Source organism: Xenopus laevis, chromosome 1S (genome assembly GCF_017654675.1).
Source record: "Xenopus laevis strain J_2021 chromosome 1S, Xenopus_laevis_v10.1, whole genome shotgun sequence".
Lineage (NCBI taxonomy): Eukaryota > Metazoa > Chordata > Amphibia > Anura > Pipidae > Xenopus > Xenopus laevis.
In genome coordinates this window covers 43,722,464-43,743,015 of record NC_054372.1, presented here as the reverse complement: position 1 = coordinate 43,743,015, position 20,552 = coordinate 43,722,464, and the positions used below count along the sequence as shown (strand labels likewise).

At 40.9% G+C, this 20,552-nt stretch overlaps 1 protein-coding gene across 1 annotated transcript in view; it reads right to left on the bottom strand.

Annotated features, from left to right (window-relative positions):
- LOC108704336 (protocadherin-23-like) overlaps positions 1-20,552 on the bottom strand; it is a 175,412-nt gene that overhangs the window by 73,074 nt on the left and 81,786 nt on the right. The window contains exon 3 of the mRNA XM_041577895.1: positions 7,577-7,808. Coding sequence (XP_041433829.1) covers positions 7,577-7,808 — 232 coding nt within the window. The remainder of the gene's footprint in view (positions 1-7,576; positions 7,809-20,552) is intronic.

Below are 20,552 nucleotides of genomic sequence, written 5' to 3'. Positions count from 1 at the left end.
CTGGTTTAAACCCAGACAGCCTGTGCTAAGCAGAATGAGCGCTAGTGCAGCTTCGCTTTGAATTACTCGCATTGCCAAAGTAACGGTAGTGAAAGGTCGCCAGCATTCGGCACCCACAACGAAACTCTGCATTTTTGTGAATTATCGTTGTCTGAGCGAATTTTCGTCTGGCGAAGTGCAGCGATGGGTGCGATGCGGTCGCTGGCCACTTTTTGCTGTTTAGTGAATCTGCCCCTAGAGGGCTGCGGCGATCTTCACTTTTTGATAAATATACCCTTAGACTCCAATGGGTGAAAAAAATTAAATAAATATATTTTGTGGCGTGTCAAAAATATTTGTCACCCATAGACTTATTACATTTTAAAACAATAGTGTTCTGTGAGTCAAGCAATATAAACTATAAAACTATTTTTAGTGTCATGGCTTCACAACTCCAGATGGGGAATCTCGTGTGAACAATGCATGGGAACATAAAGCTTTTGCTACCAACAAAGTCCTTCACATATTGTCTTGTAATTCTTTCTAACTCAAAGACTGTTGCAGAACTTTACTGCATTTCACTAGAAAATTTAAACAGAGGGTTTGTATTTGCTGCTAGAATTATCAGTGCTTGTGTACAACCTGAACAAATGAAAACTGTTACCGAGACTTGTAATAATTATACTACAAGCACCGGGACCCCTAGGCTGCCAAGGATAGAGGGCAGTTGCACAGGGACCAAGGAGAGATGAGTTATCGTTAATGGTATTAGGCGCTGTTCCATAATTTGTTTCTATTATTTGTGGGAGTTTGGTTGGGAAGATCTGGTCCCCATATGTTCCTAGTGTGTCTCATAGCACTATAAGAAAGTACGTTTAACTGAAGTTTATATGCTTTGAAAAACAAGTTCATACCCTGGAAAGGTAAAAAAATATATGTGCAGGTTTTTGTGTATTGAGTTAGCCCTTCTTATATCAAAATCAAGACAGAAATGCTTGCATTATATGGCAAGAGTTTCATTCAGTAAAGAGATTTTATCAAAAGAGATTTTAAAATTTATAAAAGATAGAATGTCAAATAATGCAGGTTTGCTACCCACTTGATCTTTGTTATTTATATGAACTAGTCTGAGCATTTTTTTCAGTGGATTCAATGTAATTAAATTATTGATACTTGTTATGTTTTGGGTAGCCGAGGATGAGTAGAGTATAACAGTGCTTTATTAGCAGAGTCATGCAGGAATTACACAACAGTAAGCTTTCACTTTTAAGCTACCAGGAAGTGTGCACAGTATAAGTATGAGCACAGTGACATCTACAGGCCATTTGTATAAACACCACATAACTAACAAAATGCCCTTCCCTGGAGAAACGATCTTGCTCATGGGAGGAATTGGTCAATTTTCCTTTGATTGACCCTTACTGAGCATGTACCACAACAAGGTGTATTTTAGAACAATAATATTGAACATGTTTAGCCATGAACTTGGGACTGTATTTAAATTGTGTCCTGTCGAGCAAGATGTACTTGGTTAAATCAGTAAACTGTATTCTGATCACACTTTCAGTAATCTAGCTGGTGGCAGACATTCAGCTTCACCCTAGAGGCACAGTATTTAGCTCAGAGCTTCACTACTGAAAATAAAAGCAGGTGAATACCATACATCAGAGATAAATGAGTTCAGAAACTGATAGCCCTGTCTGTGGGCCCTTGTATCACTTAGGGGGTTATTTAAAAAAATCCAAATTTAGCTCATTATTTTCTGAAATATACTCCAACCAAATCTGCACATGTTATTTCCCCTTATCTATCAATACATTTTCCCGAAAATTTCTTGTGCAGGAAAAAAACTCTGATTTTTTCTGATTTTTGCATAAAAAACAACAAACTCTACGGATTATTGCACGAAACCGAGCGCAGATCAGGATATCTTCAGGACTTCTCCCGTTGATTTATATACCACCTCGGCAGGTCTGAGATGCCAGATTTTCAGATTACGAATTTTTCCATATTTGGGGAATAATAAAAATTTGGATCTTAAAGTCAAACAAACTCAAATTTTTCACGTTTTTGGCATTCAGACTTTAATAAATAACCCCCTATAAATAAGCCTGAAGTTATTGTCACATAGACAAAATTACTAATCTAAGGCTAGTTTTAGAAGAAGGCACCAGCTTCCATAATCAAGATTTGCATTACAAATGTTTGCTGGTAAATGATTTTATACTGTATAATCTGCAAGGATGTACAACATGTACACTGACTACCCTGGTTTCCTAAGTGGATATAACTATGACTTATGCCCCTGATGACCCAGATTTGCAAATTAATTCGCTTGTGGCGAATTCTTAGCAAATTCGTGTCTTTATTCGCCCATCCCTACAAGCTACTGTTTTATCATTATAGAGAAAATGGAAATCATTTTTAAAAATTTGGATTATTTGGATAAAATGGAGTCTATGGGAGACAGGCATTTTGTAATTCAGAACCTTCTGGATAATGGGTTTCTGGATAACAGATCCCATATCTGTAATAATGTTTCTTTATTCACTTTGTATTAATTTTTGATAACTAGGACTATGACATCCATAACCAGGAATTGTCTGCACTTTTTAATGTTGACAGATCTAGTAGAAACTACAATTATAGAACCAAAATATATATTGTTGATGGTACGGTGGATAAAACTTCACATAATGAAAATGAATTGTTTCCAGTGCTGCCATACTGATCCAAAGATGTATCTGGCAGTGCAGCTGGGTAATCACTCCAAAGATATTAGAACTGGCTGCTAAAACCAAACTCAATATTTTTACATTTTATACGTTTTCCTACAGATGGCTAAGTCTGTTTGAATACCATCTAACTGACCAAGCTAATTGGCACACATATGGTCAGCTTTATTATATAGGTACAGGTATAGGATCCCTTATCTGGAAACCCATTATCCATAAACCTCAGAATTACGGGAAGGCCATCTCAAAACAAAACAATCAAAACAAAATAATTAAATTTTTTTAAAACGGTTACATTTTTTTAAAAACAGTTCCTTGTACTTGATCCCAACTAAGATAAACAGTAATTAATCCTTATTGGAGGCAAAGCAATCCTATTGGTTTATTTTATGTTTAAATTAATTTTAAGTAGACTAAGGGGGTTATTTATCAAAGTCCGTTTTTTTTTCTGGTTGGACTTTTAAAGGGGAAAACCACAATTTTTCACAGAAAAAAAACCTTGAATTTTTCATGATTTATTTAACCCCAATGGTGGTCCGAACCAAAAAGTACTCCAACTCTTAACTGCCGAGTTTATGTAGAAGTTAATGGCCCATGTCCTGAAGATGGGTTTCCGAAAAAGTTGCGATATTCGGGCATCAAAAAGTCGCGATATTTGGGCATAAAACTTTTACCGCACAATAATTTTTTCGGGAAAATTTAATGATAAATAGGAGGGGAAAGGATTTGGTTGGAGTCGCTTTCCAAAAATTGGATTTTGATAAATAACCCCCTAAATGTACAGAGCTCGAAATTATGGAAAGATCCCGTATCCTGTGCATTCTGGATAATAGGTGTAACACCTGTATTTGTAGTGCCCATTTTTAAGAAAGAGTTTAAAATATGAATGTGGCTGTATGTACAAACTTTACAGTTTCTATGAAGATGGAGTCTAAAAAAAAGCATTGGCATGCATACTGTGTTCACTCTCAGCCACTGCAGCTCATCATCGGAGTCACAATGCCAGACTGCTGTGGCGAAAAGATAAATGTTAATTAGGTAATGGTGCAAGATGAATATCCTGCAAAAACACGTCATCACTTACTGAACTCATTAGTATGATTGGAATATAGCTTGGGACCCTGGTTTGTCACAGAAAATTGTTAACATATTTTCTGGTAATCACTGTATTGGTTAATTGGCTGATCATATTTAGTGACTGATTTAGATTTTAAAGGGTGAGGCATTACATGGAACATTAAATAACCAAGTAATGGGTTGCACTGATTTACTTGCCATGTTATATAAAAATGTGCATAACGTAGGTGTCATACAGGTTCACAGTTAATGCCATTGTGTATTTTCTCATGATAATATGTCCATAAGTGGCAGTGTTTTATAGGAGACTATGGATGATATTTCATGTTCTATCAGTAGAGAAACATTCATCCCCCTACCTAGCAACTTGTTGATAGGGATGTAGCGAACGGCGGAAAAAATGTTCGCGAACATATTCGCGAACTTGCGTCAAAAATGCGAACGGTTCGCGAACGGCGCGAACCCCATAGACTTCAATGGGAAGGTGAATTTTAAAAGCTAGAAAAGACATTTCTGGCCAGAAAAATGATTTTAAAGTTGTTTAAAGGGTGCAACGACCTGGACAGTGGCATGCCAGAGGGGGATCAAGGGCAAAAATGTATCTGAAAAATACATTGTTGACACAGCGCTGCGTTTTGTGCTGTAAAGGGCAGAAATCACACTACGTCACTCAGGTGATGTTTCTGGACACGGAATGTGAAAAAGCTCACACAGCTAGGTGGCACTTGGTTAAAGACTGGGCAAACAATGCCTGCAAGGGCAACGTATACAGTAGTGGGTATGGAATATATTATTGCTGCTGTAAAAACATCACTCAGGTGATGTTTACGGACACGGAATTATTATTGTTATTTAGACAGAATGTAAAAAAGCTCACACAGCTAGGTGGCACTTGCATACCTCCCAACTGTCCCTCTTTTGACCACTCAACCCCCTGTCCCTCTTTTGTACTGGAAAGTCCCTCTTTTCTCTGAACTGAACAGCCAGAAAAAAAAACAGTTTCTAACTTAATTAGCTTTTGGCAGAGAGCTCAGAACAGCTAACAGGTGCAAATAAGATACTTTGTAACAATTTTGACTCTGGTTGGTGCTGGTGGTGGTGAACTACTAGGAGGAGCAGCACACCAGTCCCTCTTTTCTCTGAACTGAACAGCCAGAAAAAAAACAGTTTCTAACTTAATTAGCTTTTGGCAGAGAGCTCAGAACAGCTAACAGGTGCAAATAAGATACTTTGTAACAATTTTGACTCTGGTTGGTGCTGGTAGTGGTGAACTACTAGGAGGAGCAGCACACCAGTCCCACTCCCCAACACAGCTAGACTAATAGCACTGGGCTCTTATAGTAGCCAAGTAAAAAAACAAAAAAGAAAATAAAAGCAGTCCTTACAAGGACTATTGGGTTATTACAGCAGTCAGCAGATGAGATCAGAAGCAGTGCCCACAGCAGCTACATACAGAGCACTGCAGTAGAAGGTAGATTACTAGTCAGCAAAGCTAACTAACCTAAACTCACTGTCCCTCAAATCCCTGCAGAGTTCTGTCCCTACAATACAGAGCAGTATCAAGTAGATTACTAGCCAGCAAAGTTACTATCAACTGTCCCTCAAATCACTAAACAGCTCTCTCCCTACACTAGCTCTTCCAAGCACACACAGGCAGAATGAAAAAACGCTGCAGGGCTTCAGTTTATATATGGAAGGGGAGTGGTCCAGGGGGTGTGGGGGTGGTCCAGGAGGGAGAGCTTCCTGATTGGCTGCCATGTATCTGCTGCTCTGGGGTGAGAGGGCAAAAATAAGCGCCAGCTAAGGCGAACCCAAATTGGCGAACGTCGCGCGACGTTCCCGAACATTCGGCGGACGCGAACGGTCGATGTTCGCGCGAATTAGTTCGCCGGCGAACAGTCCGCGACATCCCTACTTGTTGATCCATACAACCATTAACTGTGTAGTATGAGAAGCAGTGGCTCATTTTCCATGCAATACAGTAAGGATATGTGGGCTGCAGTTAGGAGGCAGCATCACAGATCTTGATGATCATGTCCCTTCTGAAGAACTTAAGATCTAATTTATTTTAGATGTTGGTATCAATTTCATGTCTTAACATATAAAAGGCTGACTGTGTAGAATAATCCATGCTCATAGTTTACTATGCAGTTTTTGTTTGCTAAAGATGATGAAGGGGGGGGCAATACACAATAAGGACCTCTGCTGGAACAGGTTTGGAACCTGTTTATTCATGAAATACCCAAAGCCCTGTGCAGCTCATAAAGTTATAATGAGCATTTTAAGTGTGCAGCTACAGGGCTTATTGTTGCATTGCAGCTATTGGGGACCCACCAAAGTGGTGCAGGAGCAGCTACATCGCCTGGTCTAATTTTGCATAAATAAAACAACCTTAGTATATATGGACATCTATAGCAATTTATAAGCAATGTCATACTAGCAAATAATATGTTGGGACCAAACCCCAAAATAAACTAAAAGTTAGAAGTTACTCTCTTTTTTCTTCCCTTCTTTTTCTCCTCTCAACCCCACTAAAATAATAGTATTAGACAACCTATGTTCCAGACAGACTTTTAATAGCACTGGGTTTTCTAAATTTCAGTTACTAATGCTCATATTATTTTGCTATAAAACTGATATCAAGGCTGATATTTAAATGTTCTTTTCATGTCTGTCTAGTAACTGTCTAGTATTATTGTAACCTCCATACATCATTGTCATTGCTTTCAGCATATATTTCTTATCAGAGGTCTATAGATAGCACTGCTGGCTAGTGATGGGCGAATTTCTTCCGTTTCGCTTTACTGAAAAATCTGCATATTTCCAGCGAAATTTGAAAAAAATTCATGAAACTCGAAAATTGACGCCCGCGTCAATTTTAATGCCAGCATCAATTTTGATGCCAGCGCTAAAGTCAATGGGAGTCCGAATAGTGTTGACATGCGGCAATTTTCAGACACACGTCCAAATTTTCGCGCGAGTTTTGCAAACTTATTCGCCCGCGCCGAAACACGGGAATTCACCACAAATTTGCGCATGTCGAATTTATTCGACCATCACTAATGCTGGCTTGTAGCCCTAGGGTCCTGAGTATAATTCCAACCACGGCACTATCTTCAAGGAATTTGTATATTCTCCCTTTGTCTACTTGGGTTTCCTCCAGGTACTCTGGTTATCTCCCACACATCAAAAACATACAGGCAAGTTAACTGACTCCTGATTAAATTGGCCCTGCTGGGTGTAAATATGTGTCCAAGAACCTTATTATATATGTTCCATTGGGGAAGGGACTGATGTGAATGATATATAATATTTGTATAGTGCTGGGGAAATGTGTCAGTCAAATATAAATACCAGGAAAAGAATCAAATAATAAATGTGTTCATACAGTAACAGTTCATCCAGTGAAATTCTTGAAAAAATTAATGAAACTCGAAAATTGACGCCCGCGTCAATTTTAACGCCAGCATAAATTTGCCAACGCCGAAACAAAGAATTTCACCACAAATTCGCACCAGCTGAATTTATTCGCCCATCACTGTTGCTGGCTTGTAGCCCTAGGGTCCTGAGTATAATTCCAACCATGTGTTCATACAGTTACATCCATCAAAAGGGGGTTGCAATATACTATAAACGCCTAAACCACCTACATTTGGGAAATTGATGCTTCCAGGGAGCAGTATGTACTGTATATTCTATTGTGACAACATGTCCTTTCTACAGCGATTCTAAAGCTATTTATAACTTAAAGAACATTTGAGTAAAGATAAAATGAATGTCAGAACCTGTAGATGAGTCAATGGTAAAGAAAGACGAGTGTTCTCCTGATAGAAGTTCATACGTCACTTCACCGAACAATCCTTCATCTCTGTCAGTGGCCATGACATTTAGGATCTCTGTTCCTGGCTGGGTGTGGCTGCTAATGCTTGTCACATATGTAGAAGGGTCAAACACTGGGGCATTATCATTTATGTCTTCAATGTCAACTCGAACAAAGGCTTGGGCACTTAGCCCACCCTGAGGAGCAAAGAAAAAGGCATTGAGAACAAGGCACATATATTCTTTACACACATTCGCAACATACAATCCAACAACGTATCATACTGATGATTCTATAAAAGACAATTCTTTTTTTGGAATACCTTTTCCAAGCTAAGCAGTTTTACTATTTGGAAGAGCTATTGTATCAACCTACAGTACGTTCTAATGCCAAATGTATATCATTGTAAAAATTGCTATCATTTTTAAAATATACTGCTGTATCGCATGCAATGTTTACATCCTGTACATGAAAGGTGTATTTTATTTTCACCAGATTTGGGACAGCTTATTTTACAAAGGTTGCATAGATGCCACATAAAGTTATTGAAGAACAATAATGTAGTGTGATGTTACTCAAAATATGAGCAGGCGTTTCAGTAGCTTCCAACGGGTTTTTAAAAGCTAAGAACAGGACAGGAGTAGCTCTAAGGGGAGGAAAATCAGGGTGCAAAGTACAAAAAGGGCGGGGCGAGCAGGCGCGCGGCTATAAAGCCGGAAGCGGGAAGTTGGAAGCCGGCAGTGTAAGGTGGCGGGCGGGGAAAGCATGAACAAGAGCTCGGCCCACCACCCGCAAATGGGGGTGCGAGGACGGCCCAAACCTGACCGAACCCAGCCCGCACATCACTACACTGAGCTGCCAGACTGCAACACTAGAGACAGGAACATTAAACTTTAAACTTATACAGTATATATATATATATATATATATATATATATATATATATATATACACACACACAACATCTATTATCATCAGCCTCAACTAATTAAAAAGCAGCAAGTAGGTAAAAGAACATTGTTCAGGGTGACCAGTGTTGCTCCAGTTACAGCGAGTATTATGTAAAATAGCAGTTTAATCCTTGATACTCGTTTCTGCCGACACCAACGCACTTTCTTCTATTGTGTTTTAGCTAAAGGCCCTGGTTCCTGGAATAAACACTGCTTTAATTATAGCCAATAATAGTAGAGATGTTATCTCTATAAGCAGGACACCTTGAGTTTGTGGCAGTTAATAGAGCCATTTGCTTGAGATTTATTTGGTAATTTACTTGGCAGTTGAAAAAAGTTAATGCACATTGATTTATCCAAATTGAGCTGTGGCCCAAGAAAGGTGCATCAGTTTTGCACAGGTAATCACATTGAATATCCAAAGGCTGTAGTTCACCTTTAAGTTAACTTTTAGGGGCCCATTTACTTAACTCGAGTGAAGGAATAGAATAAAAAAAACTTCGAATTTCGAATGTTTTTTTTTTTGGCTACCTAGACCATCGAATGGGCTACTTCGACCTTCGACTACGACTTCGACTTCGAATCGAACGATTTGAACTAAAAATCGTTCGACTATTTGACCATTCGACAGTGGAAGTACTGTCTCTTTAAAAAAAAACTTCGACCCCCTAGTTCGCCAATTAAAACCTACCGAAGTCAATGTTAGCCTATGGGGAAGGTCCCCATAGGCTTTGCTATCTTTTTTAAGTCGAAGAAAAATCGTTCGATCGATGGATTAATATCCTTCGAATCGAACGATTTAATTATTCGATCGATCGATTTTTCGTTTGATCGAACGAATTGCGGTAAATCTTTTGACTTCAATATTCGAAGTCGAAGGATTTCCATTCGGCAGCCGAATATCGAGGGTTAATTAACCCTCGATATTCGACCATAAGTAAATTTGCCCCTTAGTGTGTTATAGAATAGTGTAGTCTTAGTAACTCTTCAACTAGTATTTTTATTTTTTTAAAGATTTTAATATATTCTTTCGTATTCAGCTTTCAAATGACCCTGAAAGACAGAAAAACTATTGCTCTGTGAGGCCACAAATGGATTGTTTCTATTACTTTTTAATATATTACTTTCTGTTCAGCTTGCAGTCTCTGATTCAAACCACTACCTGGTTTGTACGATAAATTGCACCCTAGCAACCAGCTATTTGATGAAATTCCGGAATGGAGAGATGCTGAACAATAACCTAAATAGTTAAACAAAAACACACAAATGAAGACCAACTGCAAACCATCTCAGATTATTCCTGTTTACATCATACCCAAAATGTAATTGAAATATGAACTACCCTTTTAATCCTAAAAAAAACAATTATTGTTTCTGATAAAATTGTATGAAATATTTAGTAAATTGGCAGATTTTCATGTGAATTAATGGTTGAGATAGAGAAAACCACACAACAAATGTAACCCTATTGTGGCATTATGGGTAAAACACTTTTAATCCTATTTCTCAAACGTCCCTTGGCAGCACAGGTACCAAAGGGTTAATGTCTTCTTCCCTCTAGGAGGCAGGATGACAGGAAAAAAACTGCAGGGCTGCTCCTCCTCTCCACGACATTAGCCCATCCCACTTTAGTTTTTTGTCATCCTGCTCCCAAGGAGGTAGGTAATTTTTTTCTCCCTTTATTTTTTCTAGAAATATCGCTTGTAAGGGGTATGCTTTTGCGCTGCCCTCATTATTTATACACGTTGGTGTTTGTGTGCGAGTGCAGCAGGCTTTTACGCTGCGGTTCACTTGTGTGTCATGCCTCACTAAGTTCAAAGCGAGCGCTATCTTAGACACAGCACACAGCAGGGCAAGGTATGCGGGGGCGCTACCATATTCCCTATAGAGTGACTCGGTCCTCTTGACAACGGCATGCTTCTGCGCTGCTATATGTTAAAATCATGGGAAGACATGCTTTCGCGCTGTTAATAGGCACAGACAGTAAAGGCATGCTATTGCGCTGCCACAGTCAAGTAAACGGTCGCATTGGGAGACCGGCGGTAGCATGGGACGGTCAGGGGGACGTGCGCACGCATGGCGTGATGACGTCATTGACGCGACAAGCGGTTTTCGCGCCGTTCCGTTGTTGCATAGCGCATTACTGCGCATCAGACAAAGAGGGCTTTCTTTCAGCTCGACTCTCTGCGACATTACCCTGACCGCTCCTCACTAACAAGGTAATCTTTTGCTTTACCTCTGGGGCTTTTTGGGTATACTCTGCTCCTTATCTGCTGCCTTCACTAAAATAGTGCCTTACCATTATGGAAGGGGAGACTACTTCTTCCTTGGGGCCCAGCCAAATGGGGGAACCAATTCAGCTGCCCCCCAAGAAACCCTCCAGCAAGCGGACTAAGTCCTCCGCCAGTGGCTCCTCAAAAAGACCCAGAATAGACGTCTCTCCTCCAGAAAGCAGTCCACCACCACCAGAAATGCCGGACTGGCTTAAGGATTTTCAAAAATCTTTTTTGGGGATGACTTCATCCATTGAAAAGCTGGCGACAGCTGCCATGCAAAAGCAAAAACCTACTAATACTGCTTTACATACTGCTCATCCGAGCACTTCAGAAACATGTCCTGAGTCTTCGGAAGAGGATCCATCCTTAGATCCTAATGACTCTGATTCGGATCAGTTAGACACAGCCTCACAACCTTCAAAAAGGTCACAAACTGAGGCGGTAGACGCACTGTTGGCTGATATGTTTATCACCTTAGACTTACAAGAAGAAACAAAGGAGATTAAAACCCTGGACAAACTTTTTGGCTCAGTTTCTAAACCACAGAGACATTTTCCAGTCCACGAAACAGTGGAGGAAGTGATAAAGAAAGAATGGAAATTTCCTGACCGAAAATTAGCCAGAGATAAGCGGTTGGATAATCTATACCCTTTTCAACAACAATATAAAGACAAATGGGATCAGGTTCCCAAGGTAGATGCTCCGGTGGCGCGACTCGCGAAACGAACAACTATTCCACTGGAAGATGGCACGTCTTTCAAAGACCCTATGGATCGAAAGACCGAAAGTCTGTTAAAGAATATTTTTACTTCCACCACGTCAGCTTTCAAACCTACCATAGCTATGGCTTGTGTTGCACGAACACTTACTCTGTGGGCCCAGGAAGCCATACAGGAAGCTTCTGAGGAGGAATTCGACATGTCATCTCACCTGTCTAAGATGTTGAACGCTATTCATTACTTATGTGATGCGTCAATGGATTCGCTTCATCTACTCGCTAAATCATCAGCACTAGCAATCGCTGCTAGACGGGCATTGTGGCTAAAGCCATGGAGTGCAGATCCGGCCTCCAAAAAGAATCTTGTTTCGCTTCCATTTACTGGAACCACACTCTTCGGCAGTGAGCTGGACGCGATAATTTCAAAGATTTCAGGGGGTAAGAGCAATTTCTTACCCCAGGACAAGAGATCCAGGCCTCCACAGAATTCACAACGCTCGTTTCGATATTCCTACAACAAGCGTTTTCAACAGAATTTTTCGAGGAATTCGAGATCTAATACCGGGGCCAACTCTAAGGGTTTCCGGGGTTCTGGAAAGTCAACATGGAACCCACAACGTCGTCAAACCAAGACGACCACGGATAAACAAGATTCCTGATGCTTTAGCCGCCTCTATTCCTCAGGAGACGGTAGGGGGACGACTCCGTTTTTTCAAAGAGGCGTGGCTATCGAACACTTCAGACACATGGGTTCACAAAGTAATTACATACGGTTACGAACCTTTTTTCCAGCAACCTCCACCAACCAGATTTTTGAGATCCAGAATACCAACCAACCCGGACAAAAAGGCCGAATTCTTTCGCGCCATCCAGGAGATGCGAAAAAAGGAGGTCATCGTTCCAGTACCTACACACCAACGCAATCAAGGTTTTTATTCAAACCTTTTCATGGTTCCCAAAAAGGACGGTTCTCTGCGACCAGTCTTAGATCTAAAGAAACTGAATCGCTTTCTTCAGGTCCCTACTTTCAAGATGGAATCTCTGAGAGCAGTCATCGCCAATGTAGAACAGGGCGATTATTTCACCTCGATAGACTTAAAGGATGCCTATTTACACATCCCCATCCATCCACACTATCAAAGATTCCTGCGGTTTGCACTACCCAACGAGCATTTTCAGTTTCAAGCTCTTCCCTTCGGTCTGGCCACGGCACCGAGAATTTTCACCAAGGTCATGGCCAGTCTAGTGGCCTACATGAGGGAACAGCATCTAATCATTATCCCATATCTGGACGATCTCCTTCTCCGGGCTCCATCCAAAGAGATCGCACGACGACACACAGATACTTGCCAATTCATACTACAGCAACATGGGTGGATAATTCACCCAGCAAAGAGCTCTTTGTGTCCAGCCCAGTCCATAGTTTTTTTGGGGGCACTCTTCGATTCTCGAAGACACAGGGTGTTTCTCACTCAAGAAAAAATTCAAAAGCTGATCAAAGCGACTTTGTCGACCATTCACAAGTCAGAGATTTCCATAAGAAATGGAATGCATCTCTTGGGATTAATGACGGCATCGATAGATCTGGTACCTTACGCACAATTCCACATGAGACTGCTTCAACTGGAACTGCTGCGGAAATGGAACAGGTCACCAACAACACTCGACGGCAAAATTTGTCTGTCGCGAAACACCAAACAGTCCTTGTTTTGGTGGACACGGAAACAAAATCTGGCAGGGGGACGTGCATGTTCAGTAACAAACTCTCTCATGGTTACCACAGATGCGAGTCTAGCGGGTTGGGGAGGAGTTTTCCAGGACAAGACGGTACAGGGAAGATGGTCGCCAACAGAGGCTCAGCTGCCGATCAACGTCCTCGAACTTCGAGCTATCCGACACGCTCTAGTGCACTGGACCACGGTTCTGCACGGTTCCCCAGTAAAGATACAAACAGACAATGCTACCGCTGTAGCCTATCTAAATCATCAAGGCGGCACACACAGTCAAGCAGCCTGGAAAGAGGCAGCCAAGATACTTACCTGGGCAGAACAAACAGTCCCACAACTTTCTGCCATCTACATTCCAGGCCAGGACAACTGGGAAGCGGACTTTCTCAGTCGGCAGACTCTAGACCCAGGGGAATGGAAGCTGAACCGTCAGATATTCGTGCAGATTGCCAAGAAATGGGGATGGCCCCAAATCGATCTCATGGCATCGACGTTCAATCATCAGCTACCGATGTACTGCACACGGTACCGAGATTGCAGAGCCGCAGCAATAGATGCGCTGACTATCAACTGGAACTTCGATCTGGTTTATGTGTTTCCGCCACTACCAATGATTCACAAGGTTCTGAGAAAACTGAAGTTACACCATACCACAGCCATTGTAATAGCACCATATTGGCCCAGGAGGGCATGGTTTTCGGACTTGAAGAACATGTCCATAGCCGACCCCTGGAGACTACCACTGCGGGCGGACCTGTTGACCCAGGGTCCGTACCAACATCACAATCTGAGCATGCTTGCCCTGACGGCTTGGCTATTGAAGCCGCAATATGGTCACAAAAAGGTTTCTCTCACTCAGTAGTGCAGACTCTACTACAAGCCAGGAAGAAATCCACCAAGCGGTCATATCACAGGATTTGGAAGATATTCCTAGAGTGGTGCAACCGAAATCAGTTAAATCATACATTTCTACCTATCTCAGATTTATTGGATTTTCTGCAACAGGGCCTGGACAAGGGCCTGGCCACAAGTTCTCTCAAGGTCCAGGTATCGGCTCTTTCAATTTTGCTCCAACAACCTTTAGCTGAGCAAAAAGACGTAAAGACTTTTTTACAAGCCGCACAACATATACGTCCCCGTTGGCGTGCACCTACACCGCCATGGGACCTCACTCTGGTCTTGAACGCGCTTCAAAAGCCTCCTTTTGAACCCATGCATTCCATCAGTATAAAGTTGTTGTCTCTAAAAGTGGTATTCCTAGTAGCCATAGCATCTGCTAGGCGAGTTTCAGAACTGGCGGCTCTGTCTTGTCGACCGCCCTTATGTGTGATACACGAGGATAAAGTTGTACTTCGCACTCAACCTGAATTCATACCTAAGGTGGTATCTGACTACCACATAAATCAGGACATTGTCTTACCGTCGTTGTGCCCGAAGCCCAAAAATTCTAAAGAGAAGGCACTCCACACATTAGATGTTGTACGGGCAATCAAGTACTATCTACATAGAACTCAGGATTTCAGAAAATCCGAGACTCTTTTTGTTCTCTTTGGAGCGCCTCAACGAGGTAAACAAGCTAGTTCCGCGTCTCTCAGCAGATGGATCCGAGAGACAATCATTTTGGCTTACACAGCAAAAGGAAAACCAGCTCCTTTCAGAGTGACTGCACACTCTACAAGAGCACTGAGTACATCCTGGGCTCAAGCAAATCAGGCATCCGCAGATCAGATTTGTAGGGCGGCCACATGGTCATCAGTACACACGTTCACTAAATTTTATAAGTTCAATGTTTATGCCTCATCACAGGCGAGTTTTGGCCGCAAAGTTCTACAAGCGGCAGTTTTGTAAGAGTCTTCCCCTACTATAATGGAAGGCTTTATGTTCTGCTTTTTTGTTTTTCGAATTAATCAGTTGCTTCTCTTTTCTACAGTCTTTTTCTTATTTCACTGCCCTCCCTTCTGCTTTGGGACATAACCCTTTGGTACCTGTGCTGCCAAGGGACGTTTGAGAAAACAAGATTTGTGTACTCACCGATAAATCTGTTTCTCTAAGTCCCGAACAGGCAGCACAGGATGTTCCCGCCCTTTGCTGTATTAATTCCTTCTTATTTATGCTTGATAACAATAACTAAAGTGGGATGGGCTAATGTCGTGGAGAGGAGGAGCAGCCCTGCAGTTTTTTTCCTGTCATCCTGCCTCCTAGAGGGAAGAAGACATTAACCCTTTGGTACCTGTGCTGCCTGTTCGGGACTTAGAGAAACAGATTTATCGGTGAGTACACAAATCTTGTTATCTCATCAAGGTTCATTATATTCAAAATACTGGTGCTAAGGAAGCCTAACTTCTGTGTGATCTCAGACAATCTTTCACTTTTATCAAGAGATGGGAGAATACACTTACTCCTTGCAGACAACCCCAGGCAAGAATCAAACACAGTAACCCAGTGCTGCAAAGTAGAAAGTGCCACCAAGGTGCCCTATTCCTTTCTGTTCTCTGTGTCTGACTCTAAACAATTACAAGAAGTGTTCATCCATTTCTTTAAATCAGCTTTTATTGTCTGGCAACATAGAGTCAGATCCAAGAGTGCAGAGAATGTGAACAGTCCGACTGCTTTTAATAGCAGACCTACTGTATATCATAGATTTTTCACCTTTTGAACACCTGGATCATTGCTAGAACGACCTCTGGGGCGGGTAAGTAAGTTTAGTATATAAAATATAGCATGTCTAGCCAATTACCATATTCTTTTTTTCAGCTTTAGTTCTTCTTTCACCACTCAGTTCCCAGTTTCAATCTCAGTTTTCCTTGAGCTGAACTCTAGGTTGCCACTTGCCAGTATTTCTCAGGGCTCAGATGTAACAACTTTCTAAAGAGTCTAAGGCTAGGGCCAGACAAAGAGGTTCAGACAGATGCAATGGATTGTGGGTCCAAAATGCAAAATGTTCCATTTTGCAACAAAAAGTGTGATTGCACCTGAGCCAAGGCAATGTATTCTGGTGGTAACAGAGCAACAGCGGAGGAATTAATTCTGAACCTGCATTTCTTAGCAGGCGGAGATCCGCCTCTTCTGGCCCTATCCCAAAACCAAGAAAGAATCACATATGGGGTCTGCATAACTAAAAGGCTAATAAGGATCAATATTTATTGGGAGCATGAAGGTATTCAGCTTGGGTCCTCCCAACCCCCATTCTCTTCCCCCATAAAAATATACATATATCTTTTTGTAAACTACTTAAAGTAATACTGACGCTAAACATTTTCTTTTCAAAATATGAATCTACATTTAAAGTTACCTATAGGTCATGTTGAGCATTTTTCACCGATAGACTTGCTTGGTAAGTAATTGTTACTTGAAGTTCCCAAACCTGACTGTTTTGCCAACCTGACTGTCCCATCCTGTCATTTAAAGTTTCTAATGCCAACGGACTCCTGCTGCACAAATATGGCGCCTCCTCATACAGGAACATGGCAGTACAAAAGGTAATGTAAAAGCATCTGGCAAATACTCTTATAACAAAATTATAAATAGTATACAAAGACAATATTATGATAGATATAAAAAAAGGTATATTTTCTGGTGTCAGTATCTCTTTAAGGTTCCAGGAATCCTCAGCTTTTAAAAGGAAGCTGAACACTCAGTAGTCTTTCTCCAGGTAACAAAGTAGTGGGCATTTTGCACCTGGGTAGGGGTCTCCCAGCTCCCCCCGTTAATTGGAAGAGTACTAGAGCTTCTATCTCTTACAACCTATAGTTCAAGGCTGCCAAGAAGACTGCAAACTATTTGTTTGTTAAATGGCTTTATTAACAACTCAGACACATATTCAAAAAAATCACACTAGGGGCAGACTTGCTAAAGGGCGAAGTGAGTGACGCTGGCAACGATTCACCAGCGTTACTGCTTTCAGGCACTTCGCCGACTTACTAACGGGCGCAGGCGTAACATCGCTAGCGAAAGAGACAGGCACCAGAGGTCATTTGCACTCTATCGGCAGACTTGCCTTCACCAGCTCAGACCAGGCGAATTGCATTGGAGTGCATAGATCTTCTTCAATCTTCTGTTACTTACATCTTATTTTTAGTGGAAAAAGTTTCCAAAAAAAGTCCCAAAAAACGCTGGCGTCTTTTCCTTTTTTCAGAGTGATAGCCTGCAAAAGTCCTTAAAATTTCATTGGGTAACCGGGTTCCCCCCCCTCCATTTTCTAACCAATGGAACACAAACTATACAGTGGGCTCAAGTGTAGGGCATTATAACAACTCTATTTTCTTTATTAAGGTTCCCTGGACTTGTGTAATGTATTTGCTGCAACATATATGTTCATTCAACTTTATAATTTCTCGCCATATGCAAATTAGCTTGAGCGAAGACCTCCAACGAAATTGCTCTAGGCATAATTGAACGCTATCGCATCTTCGATTTGATTGCCAAAGTAACGTTAGTGAAAATTCTGCGCCCTGAACGCAACTTCACATTTTAGTAAATTAGCGTTGTCTCAGCAAATTTTTGCTTGGCGAAGTGTTGCCGTCGCTGGTGAATGCTGCTTAGTAAATTTTACCCCTTGGGAGAGGCTCACCTTATCAACTGCCGATCAGTTGAGAATAATAATTAAGAAGCCCTTGTGCTTATATCTGCTGGGATGTGTTTCAAGTTCTTGCTTGATATACTAGCCCTCACTCTGTTTTTGTGTTATTGGAGAGGGTATGTAGAACTGACCATGAGAAATACTACATACTTATTGGAGACAGTTCTATATTCACCATATATGCCACCTAAAACCTGCCAAATTCGTTTAAAAGTCAATGGCAGAGGTCCGTTGACCCCATTTACAGATGTTATTAGCCTTCCTGACATTCAGGTTTTTTTCTGAGAAAAACTCAAATTGAGTTTCATTTGATTCGATTCGAGTTAGTGACATTCGTTCTAATTTTAGAAGTTCGAGTTTTTTCTTTAAAAAGATAACATTCGAGTTTTGAGTACATTCTAATTTATTAGAGTAAAAAAATTGACCTTTGATAAATCTGCCCCCATAAAGTAACACTCAATATACCATTTTTTTATCCACAATGCAGTCTATTTACCCATAGTTCTGGTGTAATTGCAGCTAGCAAACACTCGTACTTGTCGAACACAATAGCGCAGAAGCTTTTCAGTGATTGGTGTCAAAATGACATCTGAGTGTGATTCTTTTGGTGCAAGTATGATGCATTCTATTGCCGAAGGCCACTGTTGGAACTCTAAAACTGCCAACACATTTGAGGTGGTGGTAGCTCCAAGGTTCCTCAGAATCAATTGGCTCACTTTTGTGTTAATTGGAACATGAGGTGGGACAGACTCAACATCACTGAGTACAAATATGCTGAAGTTCTACTGTGGTTGTGGGAAGATCCAGATGAATTCTTATTTTTGTCTTCCAAAAATACTTTAACTTTAATAGGGGAATGTGAAATTGGATGTTGCTGATAGAATTATAACATTCTTTCTAAAATTGAATGCACAATATGTGAGCCACTCATGCAATATACTCTTGGGGTTAGGACTCTGATTATAATTATAAAGGATTGCATATGGTCAGCAGTCTACTTTTTGATGTCATCAAAAGTCTTTTTAAATGTTTTGCTCTTCCATTCTGCCATAAAATTCCTTGAAGATAAAAGCACAGTTTTTACTGTAAAAAAGATCATAAGACGGCTTGATCACGATTCCAACGGACTGTAACCTTGACAACAAAAAAGACATTGTTCGTGTAAAGGTTTTTTTGGTTCATTGAGGGTATTAAATGGGTACAGATAAAACAACTTTATTGAAATTCACAGATAAAAATGTTTTTTGTTTGAGACCAATGCTGTTCCTTCTGCATTTGCCAACCAATAATTTGTGTGTGAGCAGCAGGTCCATTTTGTTTTTTAATCATAAAGTTCATTTCCCTGGAGGAATAAAAAGGAACCGTCTAACCAGTTTCAGTAACCTGTTTTACAGTTGTGTGTGGAGGGGGGGGGGTTCCCTTTCCAGGTCAAAGTATTCCTTGGTAGTTCTGTAGTTGGTCAGAGGAGTCAGGTTTCTCCTTTCTTAAAAAGGGAAGGCACTATGTGCTTGATCTCTTTGGACCCTACTTTTTGGAGGGGTGGCTGGTGCTGGAGAGCATAAGGTGGACGCAGGCCTCGGTAGCAGAAATTAGTGTGGCAAAAGTTTTGTAACAAATTGCTTGCATGAGAGTGATGATCAGAGCACTTAGTTGAGCAGGCAGAGGCCTCAATGAGAAGACCAGGAGGGTCTGTACCCTGCCAGAACAGTGGTTAAGATGAGGAATGAGAGATTCCTTGAAGAATTCACTACAATGAAGACTCTTCTAATGTTGGAGACAAGTTCAACTATAAGCGAGTGTTGTAAATACAATGACTGTGTAACATCATCTAGTGGGTGAAATTGTCTGAAGTATCTGTGAGATGATTGATTATTGTACCAACTGTGCAGTACCAGAGAAAAGATTGTATAACATCCAATAATTCAAGATTTATCCAATTGTTTCATGAACCACTGGCGAAATCAGTTTTTGCATGTGGTTAACCCTTCCTTAAACCAATACAACGAGATGCACTTGAGAGAGAGTCCCATATAACACATGCTCTACTGGGAGTTGCAACTGGCCAAGCTGCCTGAGAACAAGGAAGGTCCTAGGCACCAGAGAGTGGACCAACTTCTAAATAGTGTTGCATTCTCCTTGAAATTTGCACTCCTGGGTGAGAGGTTTTGGGGAAGAAAGGGAATCAATAGATTAGTTTGGCTATGCAAGTGGCATCCTTAGTGAATTGTATGGTAATATCTGAGTAGCCTTATTTTAAAAAGAACATTTTTTAGAACATAATAGCTCAATAAAAAGGATTTTACCTGTTTTATCCCTGTAGTACTGTAAGCAGGTTAACAGGCTCCTGGACAAAAACTGACCATAATTGTTTATGTGATAGGCACCAACTCAAGGAATCAAGAATCCATTTGGCTGGCAAGGATTCTGATAGGGGTTGATGGCACTTGGAATTTATACCCACTGTTTACTAGACCATACCAGGTACAGGTGGATATGTTACAGGATCAGTAGCCTTTAGTCACACTGGAAACCAATTTTATCCAGGGGAGTAAATTGTGATTTTTGTTTATGTATGAGCTTGGACACCCTCCAATACTACAGCCAGAGTCAAATGTAACAGTGCTTTACCTTTACAACAGCAAAAACTAGACTTGTTGTAAAAGTAGCTTTCATCAGAAATCATGGGACCTT